At 39.4% G+C, this 27,832-nt stretch overlaps 1 protein-coding gene across 1 annotated transcript in view; it reads right to left on the reverse strand.

Annotated features, from left to right (window-relative positions):
• The window catches only part of plxna2 (plexin A2), a 410,426-nt gene that overhangs the window by 145,025 nt on the left and 237,569 nt on the right, over positions 1 to 27,832 (reverse strand). Inside the window, exons 6-7 of the mRNA XM_049486476.1 lie at positions 14,829 to 14,952; positions 4,893 to 5,046 (exon numbers count right to left, since the gene is read on the reverse strand). Of these exons, the coding sequence (XP_049342433.1) occupies positions 4,893 to 5,046; positions 14,829 to 14,952 (278 nt within the window). The remainder of the gene's footprint in view (positions 1 to 4,892; positions 5,047 to 14,828; positions 14,953 to 27,832) is intronic.

The raw sequence follows: 27,832 nt of genomic DNA on the forward strand, positions 1-27,832 counted from the left end.
GAAGAAAACGCTGGATAAGCAGCCAGTTCCTCACACTCGAGCGAGCGGGCAGCCGCTCAGCGAGAATACCACGCGTGGGAGTGTGGCGTGACCCCGAGCGCCCGGCTCTCCCTCACACCTGCTCTCTGCTTTCTTCTGCTTTACAAAATAAAACCAACACATAGCGGCGTGCAGTTATTTTAATCTGCTGCAGAAGCATAGCACTCTTTCGTATATACACACACTCATGCATGCACACACACACACACACGCACACACACACACACATGCATGCACACACACACACACACACACACACACAGACATGCGTGACTTACAATGACTGCGATTTCCACAGACAAGTGTATAAAAACAGCCACCATGAACAGAGGATCCATGTTTATTGCATGTTAGCACACATGCTAATTGGTCCATGTTAGCATACATGCTAATGCTACGTGTTACAGTTTCTAGATTAATCGCATGTGTTAATGCATTAGCATTGTCAGCACTAATATATACCACTAATATATACCACTTCAAAATGATCAATTTCTCAGATTTTACTATTTATATTTATATGCTTAAGTAAAATTAACATTGGTGCAAACATTCAAGCAGTTCAGCTTTGTTTGATGGCTTGTGACCATTGTTAAGTGACCTACAAGAAGAATGGCAAATAGCAACTAGGGTGAAGTGCATAAAAATAACAGTTTTATGATCTGCAGATGCTTCAGTAAGGCTGGAATTGGGCAGACATTTTATTTAATTTGTATTTTTTGGTGAAAAACGTAGAATTGAACCATATACAAGGTTATCCTGGGAAAAAAAAAAAAAAAAACTTGCTTCCCTCTGCTCTGGCGATGTTCCCCAACTCTGACGACTAACCTCCATTCCACACAGATACGTAGGTCAATTAAGGTGTGGATGAAGGACCACCAGATCAAGACCCTGCCATTACCAGCCCAATCTCCAGATTTGAACCCTATTAAAAATCTCTGGAATGTAATCAACAGGAAGAGGAACATGGATGATCACAAGCCATCAAACAAACAAAGCTGAACTGCTTGAATTGTTGCACCAGGAGTAAAAAGCATGTGGTCACCCAAAAGCAGTGTGCAAGACTGGTGGAGAGCATGCCAATATGCATTAGAAATCAGGGTTGTTCCACTTAATATTGAGTATTGTTGTTTTTTAATAAATATAAACTTGATTTCTTTGCATTATTTGAGGCCTGAAAGCTCTGAATCTTTTTGGTTTTTACCATTTATCCTGTTTTGCAAATAAATGCATTAAAAATAATAATATTTTATTTGGAATTTATAGCCAATATAGCCAATATTGACTGAGTTACACATACCACAAAATTGTGTTTCCATTGGTTCCATTGGTTTCCACTGGTTATATGGTCATATCCTTCAATATGGGGTACACACTCGTTCACTTCCCCTCCCCCCCTTCAGAGTGTGGCCTTGCATGGCTAATAACTCCACGTATGATTGATGTTCCAGGTCCTGTGCTTAATAATGTAGACCGCAGCTGATGCAGCTGAGAGAGATGGAGGGGAAATATGAGGTGTGGATGACATTTACCTGAGGGGGCCGGTTGATTGGGCCAAGTGCCCTGTGAGGAGAGGAGGCTAGTGGGTACACAGGGGTGTCATTTACCCGGAGAAGGTAGTGGATCACCGAAGGTCGGAGAGCGTCGGAGATAACCTTCTGCTTTTATTTATTTATTTATTTATTATTATTTTTTTAATCAGAGGTTAATGTACGGTGAGTTGATTAACTTGAGTCCAGCTACACTGGTGTGCCAATAGTCATGGGACAGGAACTAGTATTGTGTCCCATGACTTTTGGCATGACCGATGTTGGAAGCCAAAGCTAAAGAGCGCTGCACTGGCCTGAGGGATATGTGGGCGGGGTCTCCTGCTTTGAGTGTGGATGCGATTTCTGTCATAGTGTTCTGTCAACCTGACTCACCAGATAACACCTCACGACTCACAACATGCACGACCATATTGCATGCTGCTGTCCCATGACTTTTGCCATCCAGGGTATATATATTAACAGTGCTCCACAATGAAATTTACAGCTAGCAAAGTAGTGGGTAAAACCCATTAAGGCTAGAAATTAGCCTTAACCTATATTAATTCATTAATTAATTCCTTCATTCACTCATTTATTAAATACTGTGCAAGTTCAAGTTAAGTTTTGCTCCCTGAAAACTTAGTAAAACACTATAGTTTAATATTAAAATCAAGCACGCATTATGATTAATACAATAAGTGTTGGTTTTATATCACTGTGCTCATTAAATAATTCCCCATGCTATTATTCTAGTGGAATTTAGTACACTTTAAGCCTGGATAACTTGATTTAAGACTTAATAATTTAAATTATTATGTCTAACTTGTTAGATCATTTAATTTATATATAATTTATATGATTTTTTGTTTGTTTTCTAAGTTGTTTTTGCACAATAATTCTACTTTGAATTTTATGTTCAAATAAATAGAATAGGTTTGTTTTTAGTCTTATTTCAAATTACATTTAAGTAAACAAAAACATATATAAAATAGATATAGAAAATTCATGAACAGCATTGCACACAGCCAACATAGAGTTAGCAGCTCAGAAAATGATGCTTGTTCTTACAGCCTACAACACAGAGACCAGACAGTTTACCATAATATACAAGCTACAAGTTTACCTAAGTTTACCTAAGGAAGCCTGGGGGGGGAATCACTACACACTGATGTTGAGTGCCAGAAATTGAGGAAACCAATGGAAAATATGTTTAAATGTATATTTGCCCACAAATGTTCACCTAACAGTTCTAATCATATCAACAAACACCTGTTTAGCTAAATGATAACAGTTCAATGATGGCACCATTAAATCAGGTGAGTTGCTGTTGATGGAACTGAACACATGTACTGCATCCTTGCTCCTTTTTTAAGTTTTTTTTAAAGCATAAACTTTCTTATTACTGAGTGAACTGATTTATAATAGTGTGCTTTAGTGCTTAAACCCTCTGTAGATACACAGTACTGTACGTCTTCCACTGTAGTAAACCCTTTTCTCTTTATCTGCGATCTTATCATCCGTTAATGCTGCTGTTAAAAGGTTATGGACCACTTTTGTTGGCCCATTTATCATAAAACGACAATTTTAAAGGGCACTCGTAGTTATCTAATGGAGTGTTTTTTTTTGGGGTTTTTTTTAAGAAAGTGGAATTAAAAGGTTTTTTTTTCGCGAGCCGTGGTTTTGACATCGCATTTACGGCGCTAGTTATAACTGAGACTCAAACTCAGACTAAGAATCGAACCCCGGCTCCCAGAGCAGCCGGCTTTCCCCGAAGCAGACTGCACACGGGAAAGGGCACCGGGCCCATCACCTGTAGTAGGTGTAAGCGTGGACGGGAGCACGGCTTTGGCCCCCGGGTTGACCCGGGGTCAGCGTGAGCTCATTAGAGCGACGGCTCGGCCTGAGCTGAGCGAAGCGCTCATTAGGAGACAGCAGAGCACGTGTCTGAGGAGCTCTATTAATAGGACATCTATAAGAGAGAGAAAACCAGAAAACCACACCCCCAGGGAGGAGGCAGCTCGAGAGAGGAAAGAGGAATCAGAGGAAGCAGAAAAAGAGTGAGGAAACGGATGGATGAAATATGCATGTGGATGGAGAGGATAAATAAACAAGGCCATGTGTCTGTGTGTGTGTGTGTGTGTTGGGGGACAAGAGTGGGTGGGATTTGTGGTGGGCATGGATGTTTGGAGCTAAGATGCTACTGTAGCTAACAAATAATTAAAATTTAGCTACACTGATGTGCATGGTGCCCTCAAAATGAGGTGGTCAACTGACTGAATACACTGAATACTGTAAACTAAGACAGGTGTCGACCATCAGACGTTCATTGCTATCTCTGCAATGAATTGTCAAACCTATAGAGCATGCCTCTTAGCAGCTACGCAAACTTTTACACTGTAACAGTAAACAGAAAGATCAAGCATGAGCAAGCAAGTCAGTTTCCTCTGTTGAGAAAGTGTTGAACATGTGTCGACAGGAAGCTGTGCTCCTAAAATAGCAATCCGCCAAAGTCAGAGCACACCTGGTTCTAAAACGAAAGTGGCAAGGGACACACCGATTGGTTTATTTCAAGTTATGCCCAAAACAGACCCGCCATTAAGTAAGAGAACTACAACATGGCTTATACATGTTTTAAGCGTTGCAAGGTGTACTTTTCACCTCATTACGATAGCAAGTACACATTGACCTAAATCATTCTATGCTCATGCTCATTAATATTCATACATGCAAATATGTCACCTCTGATTGGCTAACAGCACTGCAGGAGAGAATTCTTACCGGCCTTCCCCCCCACGGTCAATTTTACAGCTCTAAAACTCAGAGGACAAAATGTTTACAGAGATACAGCCTTAGTTATAAAGATACAGCACTGAGTGCTAGGTAAAGTTAACCCTTAAATCTACACTTGCCTAACGTCAGACTCGAGTGGCCGCCCCTATCCCCATGTCAACGCAAATAACCCCCTCCCCGCGGCAGGGCAATTCCCATCGCCACTAACTAAGACTATGAAACTCTTACCTCAAGACTTGGTGATTCGGTGCTTGGGCAGTTTCCTTGCGTCAAAATGATGCAAACAGCGCACGCTTTGATCGGTGTTCTGTCGAGTTGAGCTGCCTTGTCAAATAGTGCTACCCTAGTGTATACTCCCTAGGTCTCGGTAAAACGCAGAATCAACCGGAGATCCGATTTAAACCTCTAGTTACTTACACAAGATAGCTAACGTTTACTAGCTCTGTAAACAGCTAGTTATCTGCTCCATCTTAGATTAAATGGATTTTAGCGGAATGAGACCTTTGAATGATTTGAAGTTTAAAGCAGTAGTACCTTGGTCAGTAGGAATAATGGGGACGTCTTTAGCAGCCGGGGAGATGCAAAGGATCTGATTGCCGTCCACCGTCCCCTCCACCTCGGTGAGGTTCCCGAAGGAGCAAGTGATTCCAGCGGAGAGATCCGGAACGTCAGTCACCTTCACCAGCAGCTGGAACCAGAGCGAGAGAAGAAGAGGAAAAGGTTAAAAGGGTCTTTTTTTAGGTACCACTTCAAAATAAGACTACCTTTATAAAGGGTTTATAAATGGTTTACAGTTAGTTTATTAATGGTTACTAATTAGGTTGTAAAAGCCTTAAATATCATTAATAATCAGTTATAACACATGCGTAGAAAGGGCAACAATGACCTGTTGTTTGTCAAATAGTGAACCCACAGACATCTACATCGTTGCCCTTTCTACGTATGTGTTATAACTGGTTATTAATGATTTTTACGGCATTTACAACCTAGTAGTCTTATCTTAAAGTGGTACCTATTTTTTTTTATTAGCACTGCAGCCGATGCATCTGTGAATCGAGCTTGATACAGCGAGTGCGCGGCAGATGGTCCCGGCATAAGGCAGCGGTGTGAACCGTCAGCCTCGGACACTAGTGACATTGCATTATAAACAGAGCAGAAAGGCTGCGTTTTTTCTTTTTTTCTTTTTCTTTCTTCCCCGAAAAAGAGATGAAAATGGACATCTGACACATTCAATCAACTTTTGAACCTGTTTCGCTCGGTTCTCGATAGCGCACACGCCCGCGCCCACACAGAGACACGCTGCCTTTTGAAGCCTTGCTCTAGGGACCGGTCCCACACAGATGCCGGAGCTCTCTATAAATAAATATTTTCCAGCTCCTCGCTGAGCCGGACACTCTGTGGAGGAGTGTGGGTAATGACTGGGCTGCCATTGGTAAAGGCTTTCTGTTTTACCTGCCTTTCTGAAGGTTTTTTTTTTTACACGAATAGTCACTCTCGACTCGGGTTTTAGCAGCATTTTTACCAGTGTTATGATTTCAGTATTATTTTACAGTACATCAACGGCACAATATACTGTACATAGCATTTTTTAGAACTGCTAGCCCATGCTATTAAAATCTATCCAAAGCAACAGTACATATAAATTGGTAACTTGTTCTTGTAGCCTACAACACTGTGACCAGGCAGTCAACCATTATATACTGTCAAATAATAACATAATAAATAACAGGAAGGTAACCCTGGGGAGCATGGGATTACAAACTGATGGTGAGTGAAGTCTTGAAGACACACACCATTGTATATGCAAATGAATGATGCCAGGAGCCAATAGGAAAGATGGACATCTTGTGTATTAAGTACTAAGAAATGTTCGTAACACTTTACATTAAGTGTTGACTTACTACAATGAATTAATGCATTAGTTACCATAGATAATAAATAAATAATGAGGTAATACATTAACAATGCTTAGGTAATGTTAATTAAACACGGAACAACTGCATTAATTAACAATACTTTCACATTATAAGTAAATCATTTGTTAAGATGAACAATACATCATATACTTTATTATCGTATACAAGTAACAATTTTGCATTAGTTAATTTTTTTTTTTTTTTGGTAAATATTAGTATGGATGGTGCTTCTGCTTCATTTAATCATATATATGTGTAAGTATATGTGAGTGTTTATTGGAATTTAACTTACATGTACAAATTATAAATATGAACCATGATTAACCAATAATGCCTTTGTTAAGCATTATTAACATCTGTTATATATATATATATTATACTGCATAAGTGTTACAACAGCCAAATATATGTATAACTAACATTTAATTCATACATATTTAACAATTACTGTATGCATAGCTGCAGCATATAAGAAAATGATGAGAAGAGCAGTTATTACTTGTTTAATGAGCATTCGTTAACATTATTAATGAAGTGTATTATGATTTATTGTCCGTCTTATCAAATGCTTTACTTCTAATGTTAGTTAATGTGAAATTAACATTAATTAATGCTGTAGTTCTATGTTTAATTAACCTAAGCATGGTTAATGCATTACCTAAAATGTTGCACTATATCCAACATAACTTCAGAAACTCATTATTGAGTATATTTCAAATGAAAAGATGCAAAACGTGTTATTTGCAGTAATTAGGAAACTCTGTAACACTTTCTTTGAATGTCATCTCTATAAGACTCTATAAACATACTCATAACACATTATAAAGCATTCATAAGGCATTATAAACATGGCTATACATATTTATAAAAATGTATAATTCATTATAGCCATGTTTATTATGCATCATGAACTTGATGAAACTCAGTCCCTGTTTACAGACTTTATCATGACTAAAAAAAGCTTCCAACTTATAAAAACACCCTCAGTAATCCTATAAATATATTTTTACCACTCATAAATTATTCTTGTATTGAATATAATATTAATTATAGTCAATTATAATGTATTATAACAGGTCTTTGTGCGCTCTAAGTAAAGTGCCAGACTTTCATTGTAGGACTAGATTATTAATGATAGAGATATACTATTTTAACATGTATATTATAAGCACAACTTATAATGTATTATGATCACAGGTCATAATGCTTAACAAACATGGCTATTATGGGTTATGCATTTTTATAAACATGTATAGCCATGTTTATAATGCCTTATGAATGCATTATAATATGTTATGAATGTGGTTATAGCGTCTAATAAAGATGACATTCATAGAAAGTGTTACCGGAAACTCTCACATGAGAGCGCTGCATTTACAGCAATGTTCTGTATCTGGCTATACAGGCTATATCACTATATATTTACATCACTGTGTTACAGTGCACAGCTAAAGCAGCTCACCAATGAGGGCTGACAGCAGCGCTAGCTGTCGCGCAGGCTTCCCGTGCCCTTTTCATCCAGTCCTCTCGTGCACAAGCACGTCCACTAATTACGAAGCACGAGAGCCGAGTCGTCTACGCGCTGATTACACAAGTTGTTATGTGTGCCAGGCACGCGAGAGAGCCACAGCGCGAGCTAGCGAGTGAGCGAGCGAGAGCACACGCACCACTAGACTCGCACAATGAGCGGGAAAGGCAGTGGGGAGCCATGGCTGTGGAGCATAGCTAATTGCTAATCTTGAGAGATCTCAGAATGATGGAGATTTTCCAACGCAAAGCCTCTTACAGCACAAGTCTGATTCAGGCTTTCCGAATTATGAACTTCGCAATAAGAGAGGCCAACAGCAAACAAGTGCTCATAGCAAATCTATCATCAAAGAAATATCAGTTAGTGTGTTAGTGGCTCTGATATGACCCTGAAATAACAAAATACTGCAGATTTTTACTGGGAGTTTTGTATCTAATCAATCAAGCAACCAACCAACCAACCTACCTACCATTTAACGAAGAAATCAAACAATCAATAAACTTACCAACCAACCTACCAACCTACCACTTAACCAACAAATCAACCAATAAACTGAACAATCAATCAATAATTCAATCAACCAACCTAACTACCATTTAACCAAGTAACAAATCAAGCAATTCAATAACCAACTAAACAACCCACTCCACTTATAGACTAACCAACCAATAAACTGACCAACCAATCAAATAATCACCCAACAACCAACCAATCAACATACAATTTAACCAAGCAACCAATCAACCAATAAACTCACCAATCATTCATTCAACCAACCATCCAACCTGCAATTAAACCAACCAACCTACTATTTAATCAAGCAACCAATCCACCAATTGACTAACCAACCAACCAATCCACCAATTGACCAACCAACCATTCAATCAATCAATAAACTGACCAACCAATCAATTACCCAACATACAATTTACCTAAGCAACCAATCAACCAATAAACTGACCAATCATTCATACAAGCAACCATCCGACCTACAATTTAACCAACCAACCTACTATTTAATCAAGCAACCAATCCACCAATTGACTAACCAACCAATCAACCAATAAACTGACCAACCAACCAATCAATCACCCAACAACCAACCAATCAACATACAATTTACCCAAGCATCCAATCAACCAATATACTGACCAATCATTCATTCAACCAGCCATCCGACCTACAATTTAACCAACCAACCTACTATTTAATCAAGCATCCAATCCACCAATTGACTAACTAACAAACCAACCAATCAATCAAAAAACTGACCAACCAACCAATCAATCACCCAACAACCAACCAACCTACGATTTACCCAAGCAACCAATTAACCAATAAACTGACAAATCATTCATTCAACCAATCATCCAACCTACAATTAAACCAACCAACCTATTATTTAATCAAGCAACCAATCCACCAATTGACTAACCAACCAACCAATCAATCAATAAACTGACCAACCAAACAAATGATCACCCAACAACCAACCAACCAACATACCATTTAACCAATCAACCAATCAACCAATATACTGAACAATCAATCAATTAATCAACCTACCAACCAACCTACCATTGAACCAACCAACCAACCGATCCAATCTGTTCTAAAAATTTAAAATTATTTTAATTGTCCTGATATTTTACCATGACAGGGTGGATATATTAAGCTTATTTTTACCAAAAAAACAAAAAACAAAAAAAACAATGTGAGAATTATTAGGTGAAATTAACTTTTTTTTATTTGCACAAAATAGTATGAGGCACGCCCAAAATTAAAAACCAATCAGAGTCAAGTACAGAGATGTACATGATATTTGGTTCAGACTTGGTTCAGACTTTTGGTTTAGATGTAAAAATGCCCTCATTAAGCCAGTTTTTCACTTTCCACAGTACTGAGGAATCCAACCAAAGAACGAGTTTAGCCCAAAATCTTAGCTTGACCTTGAAACGTCCTTGCCTGTCTGTTTCCTTTAAACTGTCCTGAGCTGATTTTGCCAGTCATGTGGATCCACATGCCAGTTAGATCAGATGAAGCATAATGAAGGAAAGCAGAGAGGACAGGAAGTCAGAAAGTTACATTCAACTATTTGGACACAGCCGTTGTTGTTATGGTTCAGAAACATGCCTGAATTCCTCCTGGGGAGGCTGAGCTTTGGGCTTCTGCAGTATCTGAGTAAATCAGAAGCCTAACTAAAGGTCCTGGATGTACTAATAGTTTGTTTTTTGCGCTTTTTCCGGCATTTGTTAGCTCTCTGGCCGTTTCGGCTTGTGTGTGGGTAGAGGTGTCTAATTGCTAGCAGCATTTTTAATAAAGGTAATTTAATTCTTTTTGCTGCTTTTTCATGCTCCTCTGTGGATGGGCTTTGTTGTCATGACGATCGTTTCCCGCCGCTGACCCTGCTGCTGTCGCCTGGTGGTGTAAAACAGAGCAGCTTGTTTAGCTCCATCACTGCATAAGCTCTCAGCTTCTTACAAACCTGGTTTTATTTGGACACTAAAATAATGCAGTCTGACTTCAACCAACAAACAAATCAAGCAACTAAACAACCAACCGACAAACCATCCAATCAACAAATCCACCAACCAATTAGCCAACCAACCTCCCAGCCAACTAACTACACAACCAACCAACTAATCAACCAATGTGAAGGAATGTTAAATGTCCACACAACTTCAGTCTCCACTCCAACTCCCATAAATAACATCAACCTGCCATGGTCAATGATTCTGACTTCAACTGATAAATCCACCAACCAACCAACAATCAAATCAACCAACCCACCGGCCAACTAACTAACCAACCAACCAACAATTAAACCAACTTAACCACCAACCGACAAACCATCCAATCAACAAATCCACCAACCATTCATTTAACTAATGAACTAACCAACAAATCAACCAACCCACCATCCAACTAACTAATTAACCAACCAAACGAGGAACCATCCAATCAACAAATCCACCAACCATACATTCAATTAACTAACTAGCCAACAACTCAACCAACCTACCAGCCAACTAACTTATCAATCAACCAACCAACCAACAAGTCAAGCAACTTAACAACCAACTGACAAACAATCAAATGAACAAATCCACCACCAACCATCCAAGCAGCCAACAATATCAGCCAACTTACTAACCAACCAACCAACAAATCAATCAAAATGGTCAATCGACAAACCATCCAATCAACAAATCCATCAACCATCCATTCAACCAGCTAACTAGGCAACATATCAACCAACCCACCAGCCAACTAACTAGCCAACCACCCAACCAACCAACCAACTAACCATCCAATCTACCAATCAATCATCCAATGTGAAGGAATGTTAAATGCCCACACAACTTCGGTCTCCACTTCAACTCGCATGAATAACATCAATTTGCCATGATCAAGGTTTCCACTATTTAACCTCACTCACAAGATACTACCTCACAACTTAAACAGGAGTGGCCATTCCCAACCTGCCCCCTGTGGTACGACTGTACGAACTATTTAAATCATGTCAGTGTAGTTAAGTTTAGTAATAAGAAGCGTTTGAAAATGAGCATTTGACTGTGATTTATAAAATAAATGCTTAAAAATGGAAAGGAATAAAAAAGAAAAATCTCTCTCTCTTTCTCTCTCTCTCTCTCTCCTTCTCTCTCTCTCTGGTCGCCCTTAACCCGACACAGAACGCAGAACGCCAGTCTCTCCTCAAACAAAACTCCCACATCTGCCTACACACACGCATTTTGGCATCTCACCCACACATGCACCTTGCCTCTACTCACTCAGTCTCCCATCCACCCACACTGAGCATTACCGCTCAGCCGAAAAGCGGGCGAGATAAACAGCACATCAACACATCTACATACAGAACGAATTTAGGCAATTTGTGTGTACAGTCACCAGAGAGAGCGGCAGACTCCAGAGCTGGGGTTTCATGCATTTGAAAGCTGGAGAACGAGATTGAAAGACAGAAAGAGATTCTTTAATATAGTTCAAATCCTCCTTACCACTTTGAAGCAATCACGTAACCCTACACATAGCACTGGGAGCGGATAGCTTCCACACCTGTAGGTTAAATGTGAACAGCATCTTATGCCATTGCATCTGGACTGAATTCACAATGAAGAATGAGTATTCCTGCTTGTTTTTCTTGGTGAGTCACCAACCATTGCCTTCAGAACACGTCTAGGAGCTTTAACGGTTCTTGGTAGGTACATTCTTGCATATTTGGAATGCAAAGAGATGCTGATGGGAAAGGAAGTTATGCGATAAGTGGAAGCACCACATTACAAAAAAGGCCTGTCACGATATAATTAAATTATTAACTTATCGTACAATGAAGCAATCACCTAACCCTACACATGGCACTAGGAGCGGATAGCTTTCACACCTGCAGCAACTGCACAAGTTTCTACAAATCAACCAATTAAATGTGCAATCGACAAACCATCCAATCAACAAATACACCAACCATCCATTCAACCAGCTAACTAGCCAACCAACCAACCAACTAACCAAACAACCAACCAACCATCCAATCTACCAACCATCACCTTTAGAACACATCTAGGAGCTTTAACGGTTATTGGTAGGTACATTCTTGCATATTTGGAATGCAAAGAGATGCTGATGGGAAAGGAAGTTATGCGATAAGTGGAAGCACCACATTACAAAATAGGCCTGTCACGCTAATTAAATTATTAACTTATCATACAATGAAGCAATCACCTAACCCTACACATGGCACTGGGAGCAGATAGCTTTCACACCTGCAGCAACTGCACAAGTTTCTACAAATCAACCAATTAAATGGGCAATCAACAAACCATCCAATCAACAAATACACCAACCATCCATTCAACCAGCTAACTAGCCAACCAACCAACCAACTAACCAAACAACCAACCAACCATCCAATCTACCAACCATCACCTTTAGAACACATCTAGGAGCTTTAACGGTTATTGGTAGGTACATTCTTGCATATTTGGAATGCAAAGAGATGCTGATGGGAAAGGAAGTTATGCGATAAGTGGAAGCACCACATTACAAAATAGGCCTGTCATGCTAATTAAATTATTAACTTATCGTACAATGAAGCAATCACCTAACCCTACACATGGCACTGGGAGCAGATAGCTGTCACACCTGCAGCAACTGCACAAGTTTCTACAAATCAACCAATTAAATGGGCAATCAACAAACCATCCAATCAACAAATACACCAACCATCCATTCAACCAGCTAACTAGCCAACATATCAACCAACCCACCAGCCAACTAACTAGCCAACCAACCAACCAACTAACCAAACAACCAACCAACCATCCAATCTACCAACCATCGCCTTTAGAACATGTCTAGGAGCTTTAACGGTTCTTGGTAGGTACATTCTTGCATATTTGGAATGCAAAGAGATGCTGATGGGAAAGGAAGTTATGCGATAAGTGAAAGCAACACATTACAAAATAGGCCTGTCACGATAATTAAATTATTAACTTATCGTACAATGAAGCAATCACCTATCCCTACACATGGCACTGGGAGCGGATAGCTTTCACACTTGTAGCAAATGCACAAGTGTCTACTTGAAAAGAACCCCAGAAGTCCAATCACAGTGTGCTTTATTAGGCATTTGGTATTATTATACTGATAGAAAGGGAAGTTACCCGATTAGTGTAAGCGCCAAGTTATAAAAAAAAAAAACTCTCACGATACTTAAAATATCAACTTATCTTATAAAAAGGAAGCAATCACATAACCCTACACATGGCACTGGGAGTGGATAGCTTCCACAATTAAATACTATGACGTATTTCTGCTTGTTTTTCTTGGTGAGTCACCAACCATTGCATTTAGAACACATCTAGTAGTTTTAACTGCTCTTTTTTTTAGGTATATTCTTGAGTATTTAGAGAGCAACTTGGGCAGTGGAAGGTTATTCAATATAGTTCAAACCAATCAAAGTCCAATCACAGTGTGCTTTTTATTAGGCATTTGACATTATTTTACTGAAGGAAATGGAAGTTACGCGATAAATGGGCTCCATAAGCACATTGTGGTCTGCAGTAGGTGAAGAAAATAGTATATATTTCCTAAAATATGAATAATTGTAAATGTTGTTGTTTTTAAAAGGGTATAATTGTTTTGTTTTGCTTTTCTTTTATTATTTATTATGTCAGCTGTATTTATATGATCTTAAAATGACAATAATACTGTTTATCACAATACTTTCTGTGATGATATATATTGCCCACAACAAATTGTTATTATGAATGTCATATTACAAAAGGAAGCAATCACATAACCCTACACATGGCACTGGGAGCGGATAGCTTCCACGTTTAAAGCGAACCCCAGACCACTGATTTCAGGAGGACTTATGCCATTGCACCTGGATTGAATTCACAATAAGAATGAGTATTTCTGCTCGTTGTTTCTTGGTGAGTCACCATTGCACCACCACTGTTCCTGGTAGATACATTCTTGAATATTTGGAATGCAACTTGCGCATTGAAAGAGGTGTCAGATTATGGCAAAAACAAGTTTAATAGTTTGTAATTCACTAATTTAATTGTATTGAATCTTATTGTATTTATTTTCTACCCAATTTGGAAGGCCAGTTACCCTACCCACTGCTCAGTCTTCTCAGGTCTCTATCACTACTTGTGAATCCAGACTCCGCCCATTTTCAAACTGTCGCTGATGCAGCATCACTGGGTAGCATCACACATTAGTAGCACTGTGCTCTCTCGGACTTCGGCTGCTGATGCAGAAGCATCATAAATCAGAACTACGACCAGCGATTCTCGAATAATGGTAGCAGCACCCAGATCCTCAATAATCCCCAATAATAATGGGTGCTAATTTGTCAATATCAATAAATCTGACACTGTTAAAAGAAAAAAAAAATCAGCAAAGGGCCTGAAAGGGTTAAGATTCATTTAACCTGAACTGCTCAAGCTAAGGTGTCAGAAAATGCCACCAAATGTGAGTGCCTGGGTGTGTGAATCTCACCGGTACACTGGGTTCGGAAACCGCAATGCTGTCAGGGTACACAGTGGCCTTCATGCACTGGTTCAGCGTGGCTGCGAAACGGTAAGGTTCATTGGCTCGTTCACAGCTATCTCTCTGGGAACACCTGCCGAGAGAGAGAGAGAGAGAGAGAGAGAGAGAGAGAGAGAGAGAGAGAGAGAAAAGAACTCATCATCAGGTACATCCTTCACTTCACATGACAGACACAAAACAACATCAGCACTGAAGCCTCTGTCCTCTTATGATGAGACCTTATTGTCATTCATTCACAGCACACAGCAGAGGCTGTGGAATCTGAAATAGCAATATATGATTACAAAAAATGCTAAAATATTTGAAGCTTTAACGAAGACTATCAGACAATTAACAGCACAAAAGCCTAATGGCATTACATTACATTGCAAGACATTGTTATATATGTAGACTATATGGTAAAATCATTAAAATAATCCAAAAGAATGGCCTTTTGCTTATTGCTTATGTAAAATGTATTGTGTATTTTGAGTCAACAGGTTTAGAATTTCTATAGATAAATTATGGTTCAATACCCTTTGGTTCCATAGATATGATGCCAAAATTGTTTGCAATATTAGCAAAAATTCAACCAAAGTCCACAGAGTAGAGTTGATAGGTGTAACCAGACTTGTCTAATCAAACTAAGCTTCCCAGGCCAATTGTCCCAGACTGCCTTCATTGAGTTTACAGTGTTGACTTTTTCACAAGATACTCAGTTTGTCCTGTAAGCGTAACAGTGATGTTTAAACTCTAAAAAAAGCAGTACATGTATTTAGTTACCAAACTATTTTCATTTCCATTTGGACGCAATAGTCAGCTAGACCAGCTCAGACACCTTGTCTCGGTCGACATCACCCTAGGAGTGATAGCGGGAAAGAGCACCATCTACCCACCCAGAGAGAGCAAGGCCAATTGTGCTCTCTCAGGGCTCCGGCAGCTGATGGCAAGCTGCATGACTGGGATTTGAACCAGCAATCTCCCAACCAAAGTGACAGCACTTAGTACACTGGACCACTTGGTGGCCCTTCCAAACTACTTCTAAATTACTTGTAAACTACTTTAAATTTGCACAGAATTTTAAAATGTGGACAAATCTAATTTCAAAGCATCTTTCGCACACGCAAATCCAATCTGATCACAACGCCTTTCCACAGATCTGAGCAAAAAATCTGGTTTTGCCTGCCGTGTAAACAGATACACTTACTGCAGCTGTCCTTGGTCCTGAACACACTTTTTGGAGAGATATAGGGGCAACTTTGATAATATCTTTCCTCGTATTCACTCTCAACACAGTACTGATTAACCCGGCTGATTAACCTTTTAAGGTGTCTACTTTATAGTTTACCTTACTACTGACTCGATAACCCCTAGACTACTTTACCCAGAGCACACCTTACATGACATCTGGCTAGAATTGTCCATATGAACAGATGTTTGAAGCAACGTAAATCCCAAAGATTATTATAGTGTTCTATAGCTTCTGTAGGGCATGGCAAAAGTCTTAGGACTAAAAATTAGTACGTTCTTATGCAGTGATTTCACATTCTAATCCATATTACTGGATATACTACCAGACATATGCATGAATGTTTATATGTCTCAACCACTCTAAGGCTGATTTTAGTAAGTGAATGTACGTCAGATAGATGAAATAAGATAAGATAAGGTTAAGAACACTCCTGGGAGATGATACGATGTCGGCGGAGTCTGAAGAAATAGAATTCAGATCAGTAGTTAATGTGTCTACAGTGCTTTCAGCTCTGCATGTGAGAGCAGGAACGTAAAGGAACTGGAAACTAGAACTCTTTCAGGGTTCAAATGATCCTCGGTCTCTGGAGTACTCCTCACAGCGACTGGTTCAACTGGGAGCTCGCCGCGGCAGAAAAACGCATTAAAGGTAATTTGAGTACCTGCTGGAGGGGGGGAACCAAAGCGAGCCACAGAAGCAGCGACTACAAGGAGCGCCAATGTCTGATAACCGAACAGGCTAATGGCTACACTGTTATATCTGTAGATAGATCAGGTAAAATCAATAAAATGAGCCAAAAGGGGACGGCCCATTGCTTTCTAATGTGCTGTAAGAGTATTTTGAGTCAACAGGTTTTGATTTGTTATAGTTATATATATATATATATATATATATATATATATATATATATTACTGTGTTTCCATTCCCCTTTCGTTCTATAGAAATTAAGTCAAAGTTGTCCGCAATATTGTCAAATTTACAACCAGAGCAAGCGTCCCAGACTGCCTTCATTGAGTTTAAAGCCAAATCTACTCCACAGCACCAGTTTGTCAGCTAAGCTAAGTGTAGCGTCAATGTTTCAACTGCATATATGCAATACATGTACTGTATTTAATTACCAAACTATTTTTAATTAAAATACAGTACCAAAGATACTACAGTGCAGGTTAGTCAGCTAAAATACTATTACTTCTACTTCTTATAATAGTAATATTAAAATAATAATAACATTTAAATGGTATTTGAAAGGATGTTTTAAGGGTATTTTACGATGTGCTTGTATTCTTATGATTCTTTTTGCATCTCTTTGTTTAGACTTTCATTTGTTTCCTCACTCCCTCTATTTCTTTCTGTCTCTCTCTTTTTCTCTGTCTCTCTCTCTCTCTTGCTCTCTTTCGCTCCTCTTCCCATTCTCTTCCTCTCTTTCTGCCATTCTTTCTCTACTTTCCTTACTCTCTCTGCCTTAATCCCTTTCGTTTCCTCAATCCTTCTATTTCTCTCTGTCTCTCTCTGTCTCTCCCTCTCTCTCTGTGTCACTCTCTCCACTTCCCTTTCTCTTTCTGTTTCTCCTTCATTTTCTCAATCCATCTATGTCTCTCTGTCTCTTTCTTTGTGTTTCTATCTCTGTCAAGTTCTCTCTTATTCCCTTTTTTCTTTCTTTGTGTCTTTCTTTCTCTACTTTCCTTTTGTTTCCCCAATGTCTCTATTTCCTTTTCTCTCTCTTTTTGCCTCCCTTTCGTTTCTTCAATCTCTCTATCTTTCTCTGTCTCTCTGTCTCTCTCTCTTTCTCTCTCTCTCTCTCTCTCTCTCTCTCTCTGTCTCTCTCTCTCTCTCTCGCCTGGCCTTTCTGACAGGGAGCATGTCGGCTTGCAATTTGCCGCATCTCTTTTACATCCCTAATGCTCCGGGGAAAATGACACTTAATGCGCTTTCAGATGTCTAGGATGGCTTGTGAATACTTTACCGTCTGAAAACGTGTGTGTGTGTGTGTGTGTGTGAGTGTGTGTGTGTGCGAGCATTGCAACTAAGCTGCCAAAGCATTGATTTTTATTTTGCGGGTGGAGAGGGTATGGGGATGCTGCGGTTGCCATGGTGCTGATAGATGGTCATTATATGTGTGTGTGTGTGTGTATGTGTGCGCACAAGTGTGTGTGTGCACACAAGTGTGTGTGTGTGTAGTGTGTGTGGAGATCCTCCTCTCCTTTTTCTCATTAATTGAAGAGTGTGCCCACCCCACCTGTCTCTCAGTGTCAGTCTATCTGGCCCTGAATGTCTGTCTGTCTGTCTTTCTGTCTGGGGCTGTCTGTCTCTCGTGGCGGCCCGGCTCTGTCTATCAGGCTGTGGGGATTGCTGCTTTTACAGGTACAGACTGCACTCTCACTCTCACACCATTTATAATGAATACACACCTACGCACACACACACAAAAAGCTAGAGAAAGGGAACAGAGTGCAGATAAAGACCTTATCCACATCCACAGAGACAGTGTGTGAGTGTGTGTTTGTGTATTTGTGACTAGAATAGCTCAGGACTTCTATATTCAGAACTCTATAGCTGTGAATAGCTTGTTTGCCATGTAAAAAAAATATACAAACTAGGGCTGTGATTTTGGTAGTCGACTAGTCTGTCATGTTATTTTTTTTAATTAGTCGATTAATCAATAATTATTGATGCCATGTCAATAAAATGTGAAAAGCACCATTTAAAGCACAAATCTATGTCCATTTAACCACTTTATGAGTGGCATCTGTAGCATTCAGTCAACATAAAACCATTCTAAGCAGCAGCCATCCAACATTGAAACCAGACAGTAAACCATTACATAATAAAAAAGAAAAATGACTACACACTGATGGTGAGTGTCACTGACACGAAGATACAGCCTATACTGTAAAATAGCTGGTGCCAGGACCCAATGGAGTTACTAAGAAGGTTTATATTTATCAACCGTTATCTCTTGCAAAGTCTGTCAACCAGGCAACATGAGCATTTTGCTTAAAATAAGTGCAATGTAAGGGTATTGTATGACTAGCATTCAGTGGTCTCTTACCAAGAGGTACACTACCACAACTACATGGCATCAGATAATCTTTTTACAGGGCAGTGGAGTGGGGGAAGGAGGAACTTGTACACCCTCTGCAATCATGTATCACAGGTGTAATCATGTATGTACACTACCGCTCAAAAGTTCAGTACTACTTTCAAATTTCCTTCTTTTTGAAAGAAAAAAACATTTGCATGCAATTCACAAACAATCTTGTCCATTTTAATTTCAACATGCAATTAATTTAAGTGTATCAGATGATTTTTAAAGAGTAAAATTGTTTGTATTAAAGCCTATTTTTGTATAAAGACTTATTTTGCATATAGTTCTATTATCAGCAATTCTCAGTCCTCTGCCTAAATCTTTTGGTATGGCTGCCAATCCAAGTTAACAATGATATTGGGCTAATTGGTGGTTAGGACACCCTTGCTCAATTGGGATGCACAGCTGAAAAATGTTATACTAATTAGTGAGCATAAAAGGGGAGCATTCTAGGTTAGTTTAGTATCTGAAGCATCAGCAGTTGTTGGCTTGCTTACAGGCTTAAAATATGGCCAGAAAGAAACAACTTTCTTCAGAGACCCGTCAGTCCATTGTTGTGTTTATGTGTAAGGAAGGCTACTCAATGCGAGATATTGCCAAAAAAATGAAAATATCTTACCATGCTGTTTACTACCCCCTTTGAAAAGGGACATAAAAAGGACAAAAAAGGAGTGGGAGGCCCTGATGCACAACTGTGCAAGAAGATAAATATCTTAGAGTCTGCAGTTTGAGAGAAAGATGCCTCAGATAATGTTAACTGACAGATGCACGAAATGAAACTCAAACTTTTGAGCAGTAGTGTACCTGTCTGAGACATACAATTGACTGTGTGTTAACTAAAATTTGTGGTCCTCACATCCAGTAAAAACCTGGTAATTAATGGATGAGTTCAGTAAGGTGTCTTTGAGCAAGGATTCGCCGAACTGAAGCATTCGTCAGCCCTCTGGGACCAGAGTAAAAGCATGTGTCACATATATGTGCTTTTCCTCATCCTGCTGTCTTTAGGCGTCTGGGTGTTCCACTGACACAGGAAGGTAATGGAGGTGGCGGGCTAACCTTTGGGCTCTCCTCCACTGCCTGCTTTTAGCCCTGTGTTTTAGACAGGCAATTACATTGTCTTTTCACACACAACCCCCTGCAAGCACACACACACACACACACATACACACACACACACACACACACGCACACCAAACTGACAAGATGAGATAGACAACATGGAAAAAAAAATCCTTTCCCTGCTACTGTCTTCCCCCTTTTCCCATCCCCGGTCCCTGCAGTGCTGAAAGGCGTGTGGTGAGGCAGCCTGATTGACTGCAGGCAGCCTCAGGTGTGTGTGTGTGTGAGTGTGTGTCGCACGGGTAGGTTTGGTTGACGTTGTACACACAGTGAGAAGGAGGGGAACAATTACACACACAGACAAGATTCCTCAGGCTTTGTTGAGGCAGGAACGAGACAGCTTAGGAGGAGGAGAGAAGAGAGAGAAGAGAATGGAGAAATGATGGAGCTTTGAGTAGAGAGCAGTATTGAGTTGGGTAGAGTTGAGGAAGGAAAAATTGTCTAGAATTGGGTAGAAGAGGGCAGAACTAAGTAGAATCAAGTAGATGACAAGAGGATTGAGTGGAGTAGGGAGAAGTAGAGTAGAGGAGGATTGAGTAGAGTGAATGGAAGTAGAGTAGAGCAGGATTGAGTAGAGTAGAGTAGAGTAAAGTAGTGCAAGATTGAGAACTGAGTAGAGGACAAGGGGACTGAGTGGACTAGAGAAGAGTAGAGCAGGGTTGAGTAAGGTAGAGTAAAGGGGAGCAGAGTATATTAGGATTGAAAAGAGTGCAGAATTAGGTAAAATCAAGTAGAGGACAAGATTGTTGAGTAAATTGGAGTAAAGTAGAGTAGAGTAGCACAGGATCGAGAACTGAGTAGAGGAAAAGAGGATTGGCGAGTGTAAAGTAAAGTGGAATAGAGTAGAGCAGAATTGAGTAGAGTAGTATAGAATAAAGTAGAGAAGAGTAGAGTAGAGCAGGATTGAGTAGCATAGAATAAAGTAGAGTAGAGAAGAGCAGAATTGAGTTGAGTAGAGTAAAAAGGAGAAGAGTAGAGGAAAGTAGCACAAGATTAAGAAATGAGTAGAGGACAAGATGATTGAGTAGAGTAGAGCAGAGTAAAGGGGAGAAGAGTATAGCAGGATTGAATAGAGAGAATTTTGTAGAATTGAGTAGAAAAGGGCAGAATTGAGTAGAATCAAGAAGAGAACAAGAGGATTGAGTTGAGAGTAAAGTAAATGTGAGTAGAGTAGGACACGTCTGAGTTGAGTAAAGCAGAAGAGAGCAGGACTTAATAGAATATAAGAGGGCAGCATTCAGTTGAATATAAAAAAACAGGAATTGAGGAGTTTAGTAGATAAAAGAAGAATAGGATTAAGTTGAGTTGAATAAAGGAAAGCAGGATTGAGAACAGTAGATGTGAATGAATAGATAATGGTAGTGATGAGCAGGGCTGAGTAGAGTAGAGAGGAGGTAAGTCAGAGCTCCTTCATCATTAAACTACTTACTTGTGCCAATCATTTCTGTCACCTTTCTCATTAAAACAATCGAAAGCAGACTGCAGGGAGAAGCAGCACAGGACAACTGCTCTTCCTCTTTCTCTCTTTTTCTCTCTGTCTCTCTTTCATCTGTCTCCTCTCTCTCTCTGTCTCGAAAAGTCTCAGCTGTAAATACTCCTTCATTAATATCAATCCTGTTGGCAGGAGCGAGGGCCGCACGGCAGTACGCGCCAACACGATGCGCCGTCCACGCTGGAGATCGATATGTAATTAGAAGCCCATTTGGCAAACTAATAGATGCAGCCTGCGGTCGGGCAGTGCTAACGCAGAGCCGCGTGATCAGTGGTCAATATGGACGAGCTGCAGAGTGCAGTGTGTAAGTGTGTAAGTGTGTAATGGCCCCGGTTCCGTGTGTACTGTTATTACAGTGATCTGTACTACTTAGATAGATACGGACGCTGGATTGCGATTAGAGAGCCGTTGAATTCGATCTCTTCTGATCAGCTGCGTATTGATGGCAGCTTAAGCGCTCATGTAAATACTGTCAGGACGTTATGAGCAGTGTTGCGACGGACTTTCATGTTCGATTTTGCGCTCGGCGCTCTTGGGCTCATAAAACAAAAGAACTTCAATCACACTCGCTGCACCAGCAGCACCAGCAGCAGCAGCAGCAGCAGCGGCCGATCAATAGAGTTCTATCATAAAGTACTAGATCATCGGTGCAGGCACCGTGCTGATTTTTGGGCTAAAGGGAACATTTCTTTCATTTCTTTGAGGGGAAACTTTAGATCAATGGGAAGGAGGAGACAAAGAGTGGAGAGCGAAAGAGGAATGAGAGAGAGAGAGAGAGAGAGAAGCTTTTTTCCATCTATGAGATGATGTGAAAATCTATGCGTGATTTAAACAGATTTTTTCTTAAATAAATAAGTAATGACATAACAAGCCGTAAGCATTCAGTAATGCGACATTCGATATATATGTTTTGTTCATTTTATTCTTATAGCTTGATATAACGTATATACAATGACGAGCCTATACTCTTTATACCCTATACCCTATAATAGCCTATAATACTTTAGAATAGTTTGTATATGTACTACATATACCATCATATACCCACCTACACTACATATACCTCTATACTGCCCTATAATATGCTATACTCCCTATACTAGCTTCCCTAAACTACCACTTACCCTATATCAGCCATTATTACCTAAACCTAAGTATACTACCCTGTACTAGTAAAATAACCTATAACCCCCCTATACTATCCTTTACTAATGTATACTACCCTATACTCTTATACTATCCTATAATTAGGGTAATTATATTAGAGTATAATACCTTATACTGCCATAATACTACCCTATACTAGAGTACAATACCATACACTACCATATACTACCCTATACTAACATATACTACCCTATATTAGAGTATAATGCCTTATACTACCATAATACTATACGCTATACTCGAGTGTAATACTCTATACTATCATATACTATCCTATATTCGTGTAATACCCTATACTACCATATATTAACCTATACTACCCTATATTAGAGTATAATACCTTTTTCTAACATATACTACCCTATACTACCCTATACTATAATGTCCTATATTACCATATACTGCCCTATGTTTGAGTATAATAGCCTATACTACCATATACTTCCCTATATTAGAGTATAATGCCTTATACTACCATAATACTACCCTAGAGTATAAAACTCTATACTATCATATTCTATCCTATATTAGAGTGTGATACCCTATACTACCATATATTACCCTATACTAGAGTATAATACCCTATACTACCATTTACTACCCTATACTAAAGTATAATACCCTATACTACCATATACTACCCTATAATAGAGTATGTTACCCTATACTACCATATACTACCCTATACTAGATTACAATATCCTATACTACAATATACTACCCTATACTAGAGTATAATACCCTATACTACATTTACTACCCTTTACTAGAGTATAATACCCTGTACTACCATATACTACCCTATAATAGTGTATATTACCCTATACTACCATATACTACCCTATACTAGAGTATAATACCCTATACTACAATATACTACCCTATACTAAAGTATAATACCCTATACTACCATTTACTACCCTATACTAGAGTACAATACCCTATACTACCATTTACTACCCTATACTAGAGTACAACACCCTATACTACCATATACTACCCTTTACTAGAGTATAATATCCTATACTACCATATACTACCCTATACTATAATATCCTATACTACCATATACTGCCTTATGTTAGAGTATAATTGCCTATACTACCATATACTACCCTATACTACTATATACTTCCCTATATTAGAGTATAATGCCTTATACTACCATAATACTACCCTATTCTAGAATATAAAACTCTATACAATCATATTCTATCCTATATTAGAGTGTAATACCCAATACTACCATATATTACCCTATACTAGAGTATAATACCCTATACTACCATTTACTACCCTATACTAAAGTATAATACCCTATACTACCATATACTACCCTATAATAGAGTATGTTACCCTATACTACCATATACTACCCTATACTAGAGTATAATATCCTATACTACAATATACTACCCTATACTATAATATCCTATACTACCATATACTACCCTATACTAGAGTATAATACCCTATACTACAATATACTACCCTATACTAAAGTATAATACCCTATACTACCATTTACTACCCTATACTAGAGTACAATACCCTATACTACCATTTACTACCCTATACTAGAGTACAACACCCTATACTACCATATACTACCCTATACTAGAGTATAATATCCTATACTACAATATACTACCCTATACTATAATATCCTATACTACCATATACTGCCTTATGTTAGAGTATAATTGCCTATACTACCATATACTACCCTATACTACCATATACTTCCCTATATTAGAGTATAATGCCTTATACTACCATAATACTACCCTATACTAGAGTATAAAACTCTATACAATCATATTCTATCCTATATTAGAGTGTAATACCCAATACTACCATATATTACCCTATACTAGAGTATAATACCCTATACTACCATTTACTACCCTATACTAAAGTATAAAACTCTATACAATCATATTCTATCCTATATTAGAGTGTAATACCCAATACTACCATATACTACCCTATAATAGAGTATGTTACCCTATACTACCATATACTACCCTATACTAGATTACAATATCCTATACTACATTTACTACCCTTTACTAGAGTACAATATCCTATACTACAATATACTGCCCTATACTAGAGTATAATACCCTATACTACAATATACTACCCTATACTAGAGAGAAAGTCAGAGCCAGACTGAAGAGAGAAAGAAATGGAACTACTATCTAGAAAACAAAAACACAGAGAGTGAGGAAATGAGAGAGATGAATGTGTGTGTGTGTGTGTGTGTGTGTCTCCCCCCCACAACAGAGATCAAAGGCTGGTTCCTGCTGTGAGAATCGTCTCATCTCTGGATCGCCTGCAGTGGCCATGCAAACAAGACGCCAGCTCAGGACTGGACACACACACACACACACACACACACACATTGCATAATCTCTTATAACCCATTGTCAGCTCTTAAACACAACTCCAAAGTTACAGAACAGCCTCTCCAGTCCTTCCTCTCTGTCCCTAAGTCTTCTAGAGCATCAACCAGACAGTGATGACCCACAGCCAGAGCATTACAATACACACCCAACCCATCCCAGTGACCTTCGATCTCGCTGGAGCTCGGCCAATCAGATTGTCGTCAGGATTATAGCATCCGGCACTGCCGATTAATCCAGATAATCTGACAGCAAACTTCTTCCCTCTCTCTATCGTTTCCTCTCTTCCTCATGATGCCTCTCTCTTTACTTCTCACTTTATCAGTCCAGGTCTAACAGCAATTTGTAGGAATGAGAAAGCTTAGGAGGAGGATGGATTTGAAGAGAAGGTTGACTAGAGAGCAGGATTGAGTTGGGTAAAGTAGAAGAATTGAGCGGATTTGAGTAGAGGATAGAGTAGAGTAAAGTTAAGAAGAGTAAAGTAGAGCAGGATTGATTAGAGTAGAGTTGGACTGAGTAAAGTAAAGTGAAGTAGAGTAGAGTAGAGTAGGGTTGAGTAGAGCAAAGTGAAGTAGAGTAGAGCGGCATTGAGTAGAGTAGAGTAAAATTAAGTAGAGTAGAGCGGGATTGAGTAGAGTAGAGTAAAATGAAGTAGAGTAGAGCAGGATTGAGTACAGTAGAGCAGGATTGAGTAGAGTAGAGTAGAGTAGAGAAAAGTAGAGTAGAGTGGGAGTAATATAGTAGAGCAGATTTGAGTAGAGTAGAGTAAAGTGAAGTAGAGTAGAGTAGAGCAGGCTTGAGCAGAGTATATTGAAGTAGAGTAGAGCAGGATTGAGTACAGTAGAGCATGACTGAGTAGAGTAGAGTAGAGCTGAATTGAGTAGAGTAGAGTAAAGTGAAGTAGAATAGAGTAGAGCAGGATTGAGCAGACTAGAGCAGGATTGAGTAGAGTAGAGTAAAGTGATATAGAGTAGAGTATGAGTAAGAAGAATAGAGCAGGATTGAGTAAAGAAGTAGAGTAGAGTAAAGTAGAGTAGAGTAAAGCAGGATTCATTGAGTACAGCAGTAAAGTAAAGTAGAGCAGGGTTAAGTAGAGCAAAGTCAAGTAGAGTAGAGCAGAATTGAGTAGAGTAAAGTCAAGCAGAGTAGAGCAGAATTTAGCAGAGTAAAGTGAAGCAGAGTAGAGGAGAGCAGAATTGAGTAGAATAGAGCTGGATTGAGTAGAGTATAGTAAAGGGAAGTAGAGTACAGCTGGATTGAGTAGAGTAAAGGGAATTTGAGTAGAGCAGGATTGAGTAGAGTAGAGCAGGATTGAGTAGAGTAAAGTCAAGTAGAGTAGAGTAGAGCAGAATTGAGTAGAGTGGAATTGAGTTGAGTTGCCATAGTGCCTTATGACCTATTGATTGAATATGAATTTAAATACCTCTTGGCAGGTTTGCAATGGTGTGCAATGGTCACATTCTTGATTGTTTAATATCAAATTATAATATATAATTATATATAATATATAATATATATATATATATATATATATATATATATATATATATATATATATATATATATATATATATATATATATATATATCCTGTGATTCGGTCAGAAATGAAACCGAAACTTCAAGTGAAGCATTGCTGTTTTGTGCATGCACATCAGTTACACAGCTCAGGCTCTTCAGACTAATGTCAGACACGGATCACATTAACAAGAGACTGTAGACAGCCAGATCATGTTTATGAAAAACAGATAAATAAACTGCAACAATGGCTCCACTTCAAGCCTGCAGTCTGAAAGCAGCCTCCAGCTCAGACTCTGGGAAGCAGCTAAAGTGTAGATAATACGGGCCGCAGCCGAAGCACGCACTTAGAGCTCTCATCCACACCCACCCGCTCGGAACCGGCTTCAGACAGAGAGGTTGTTTTCGCGTCCTGCGATCTAAACGCCGGCTGCTTTTGTGTGGTCCCCGCCGGGGCCGAATCAGACCCGCTTCTCCGCCTGTCTCTCTCTCTCTCTCTCTCTCTCTCTCTCTGCTCACTCTCTCTCTTTCTCTCTCTCTCCTTCCTTTCCTCGCTTTCCTTTCACTCGGCAAGTAGCAGCTGCCGGTAATTAGAGGGGCCGTCTGCGGATCCTGCCACTCCGAGGCGGAGGGGAGGTGAGAGAGAGAAAATAGACAGAGAGTGAGAAAGAGAGAGAGAGCGATGGAGTGAGAGAAAGAGAGAGAGAGAGGGTCCTGACCACCTCCTTCAGCTTGGCGCTGGAGCTGGATCATGCTAATGTGCTGCCATGTTCCTAATTACACTGCCTCACAGCTCAGCCTCGCCGCTATCGAGGAGCGGATACTGAGAGAGAGAGAGAGAGAGAGAGAGAGACTACATGAAGATGAGAGAGGGAGAGAGAGATAGTAGACAGAGAAAATGTGAAACTGAAAGAAAGAAAGAGACAGAGAGAA

Source organism: Astyanax mexicanus, chromosome 13 (assembly GCF_023375975.1).
Source record: "Astyanax mexicanus isolate ESR-SI-001 chromosome 13, AstMex3_surface, whole genome shotgun sequence".
NCBI classification, from domain to species: Eukaryota; Metazoa; Chordata; class Actinopteri; order Characiformes; family Acestrorhamphidae; genus Astyanax; species Astyanax mexicanus.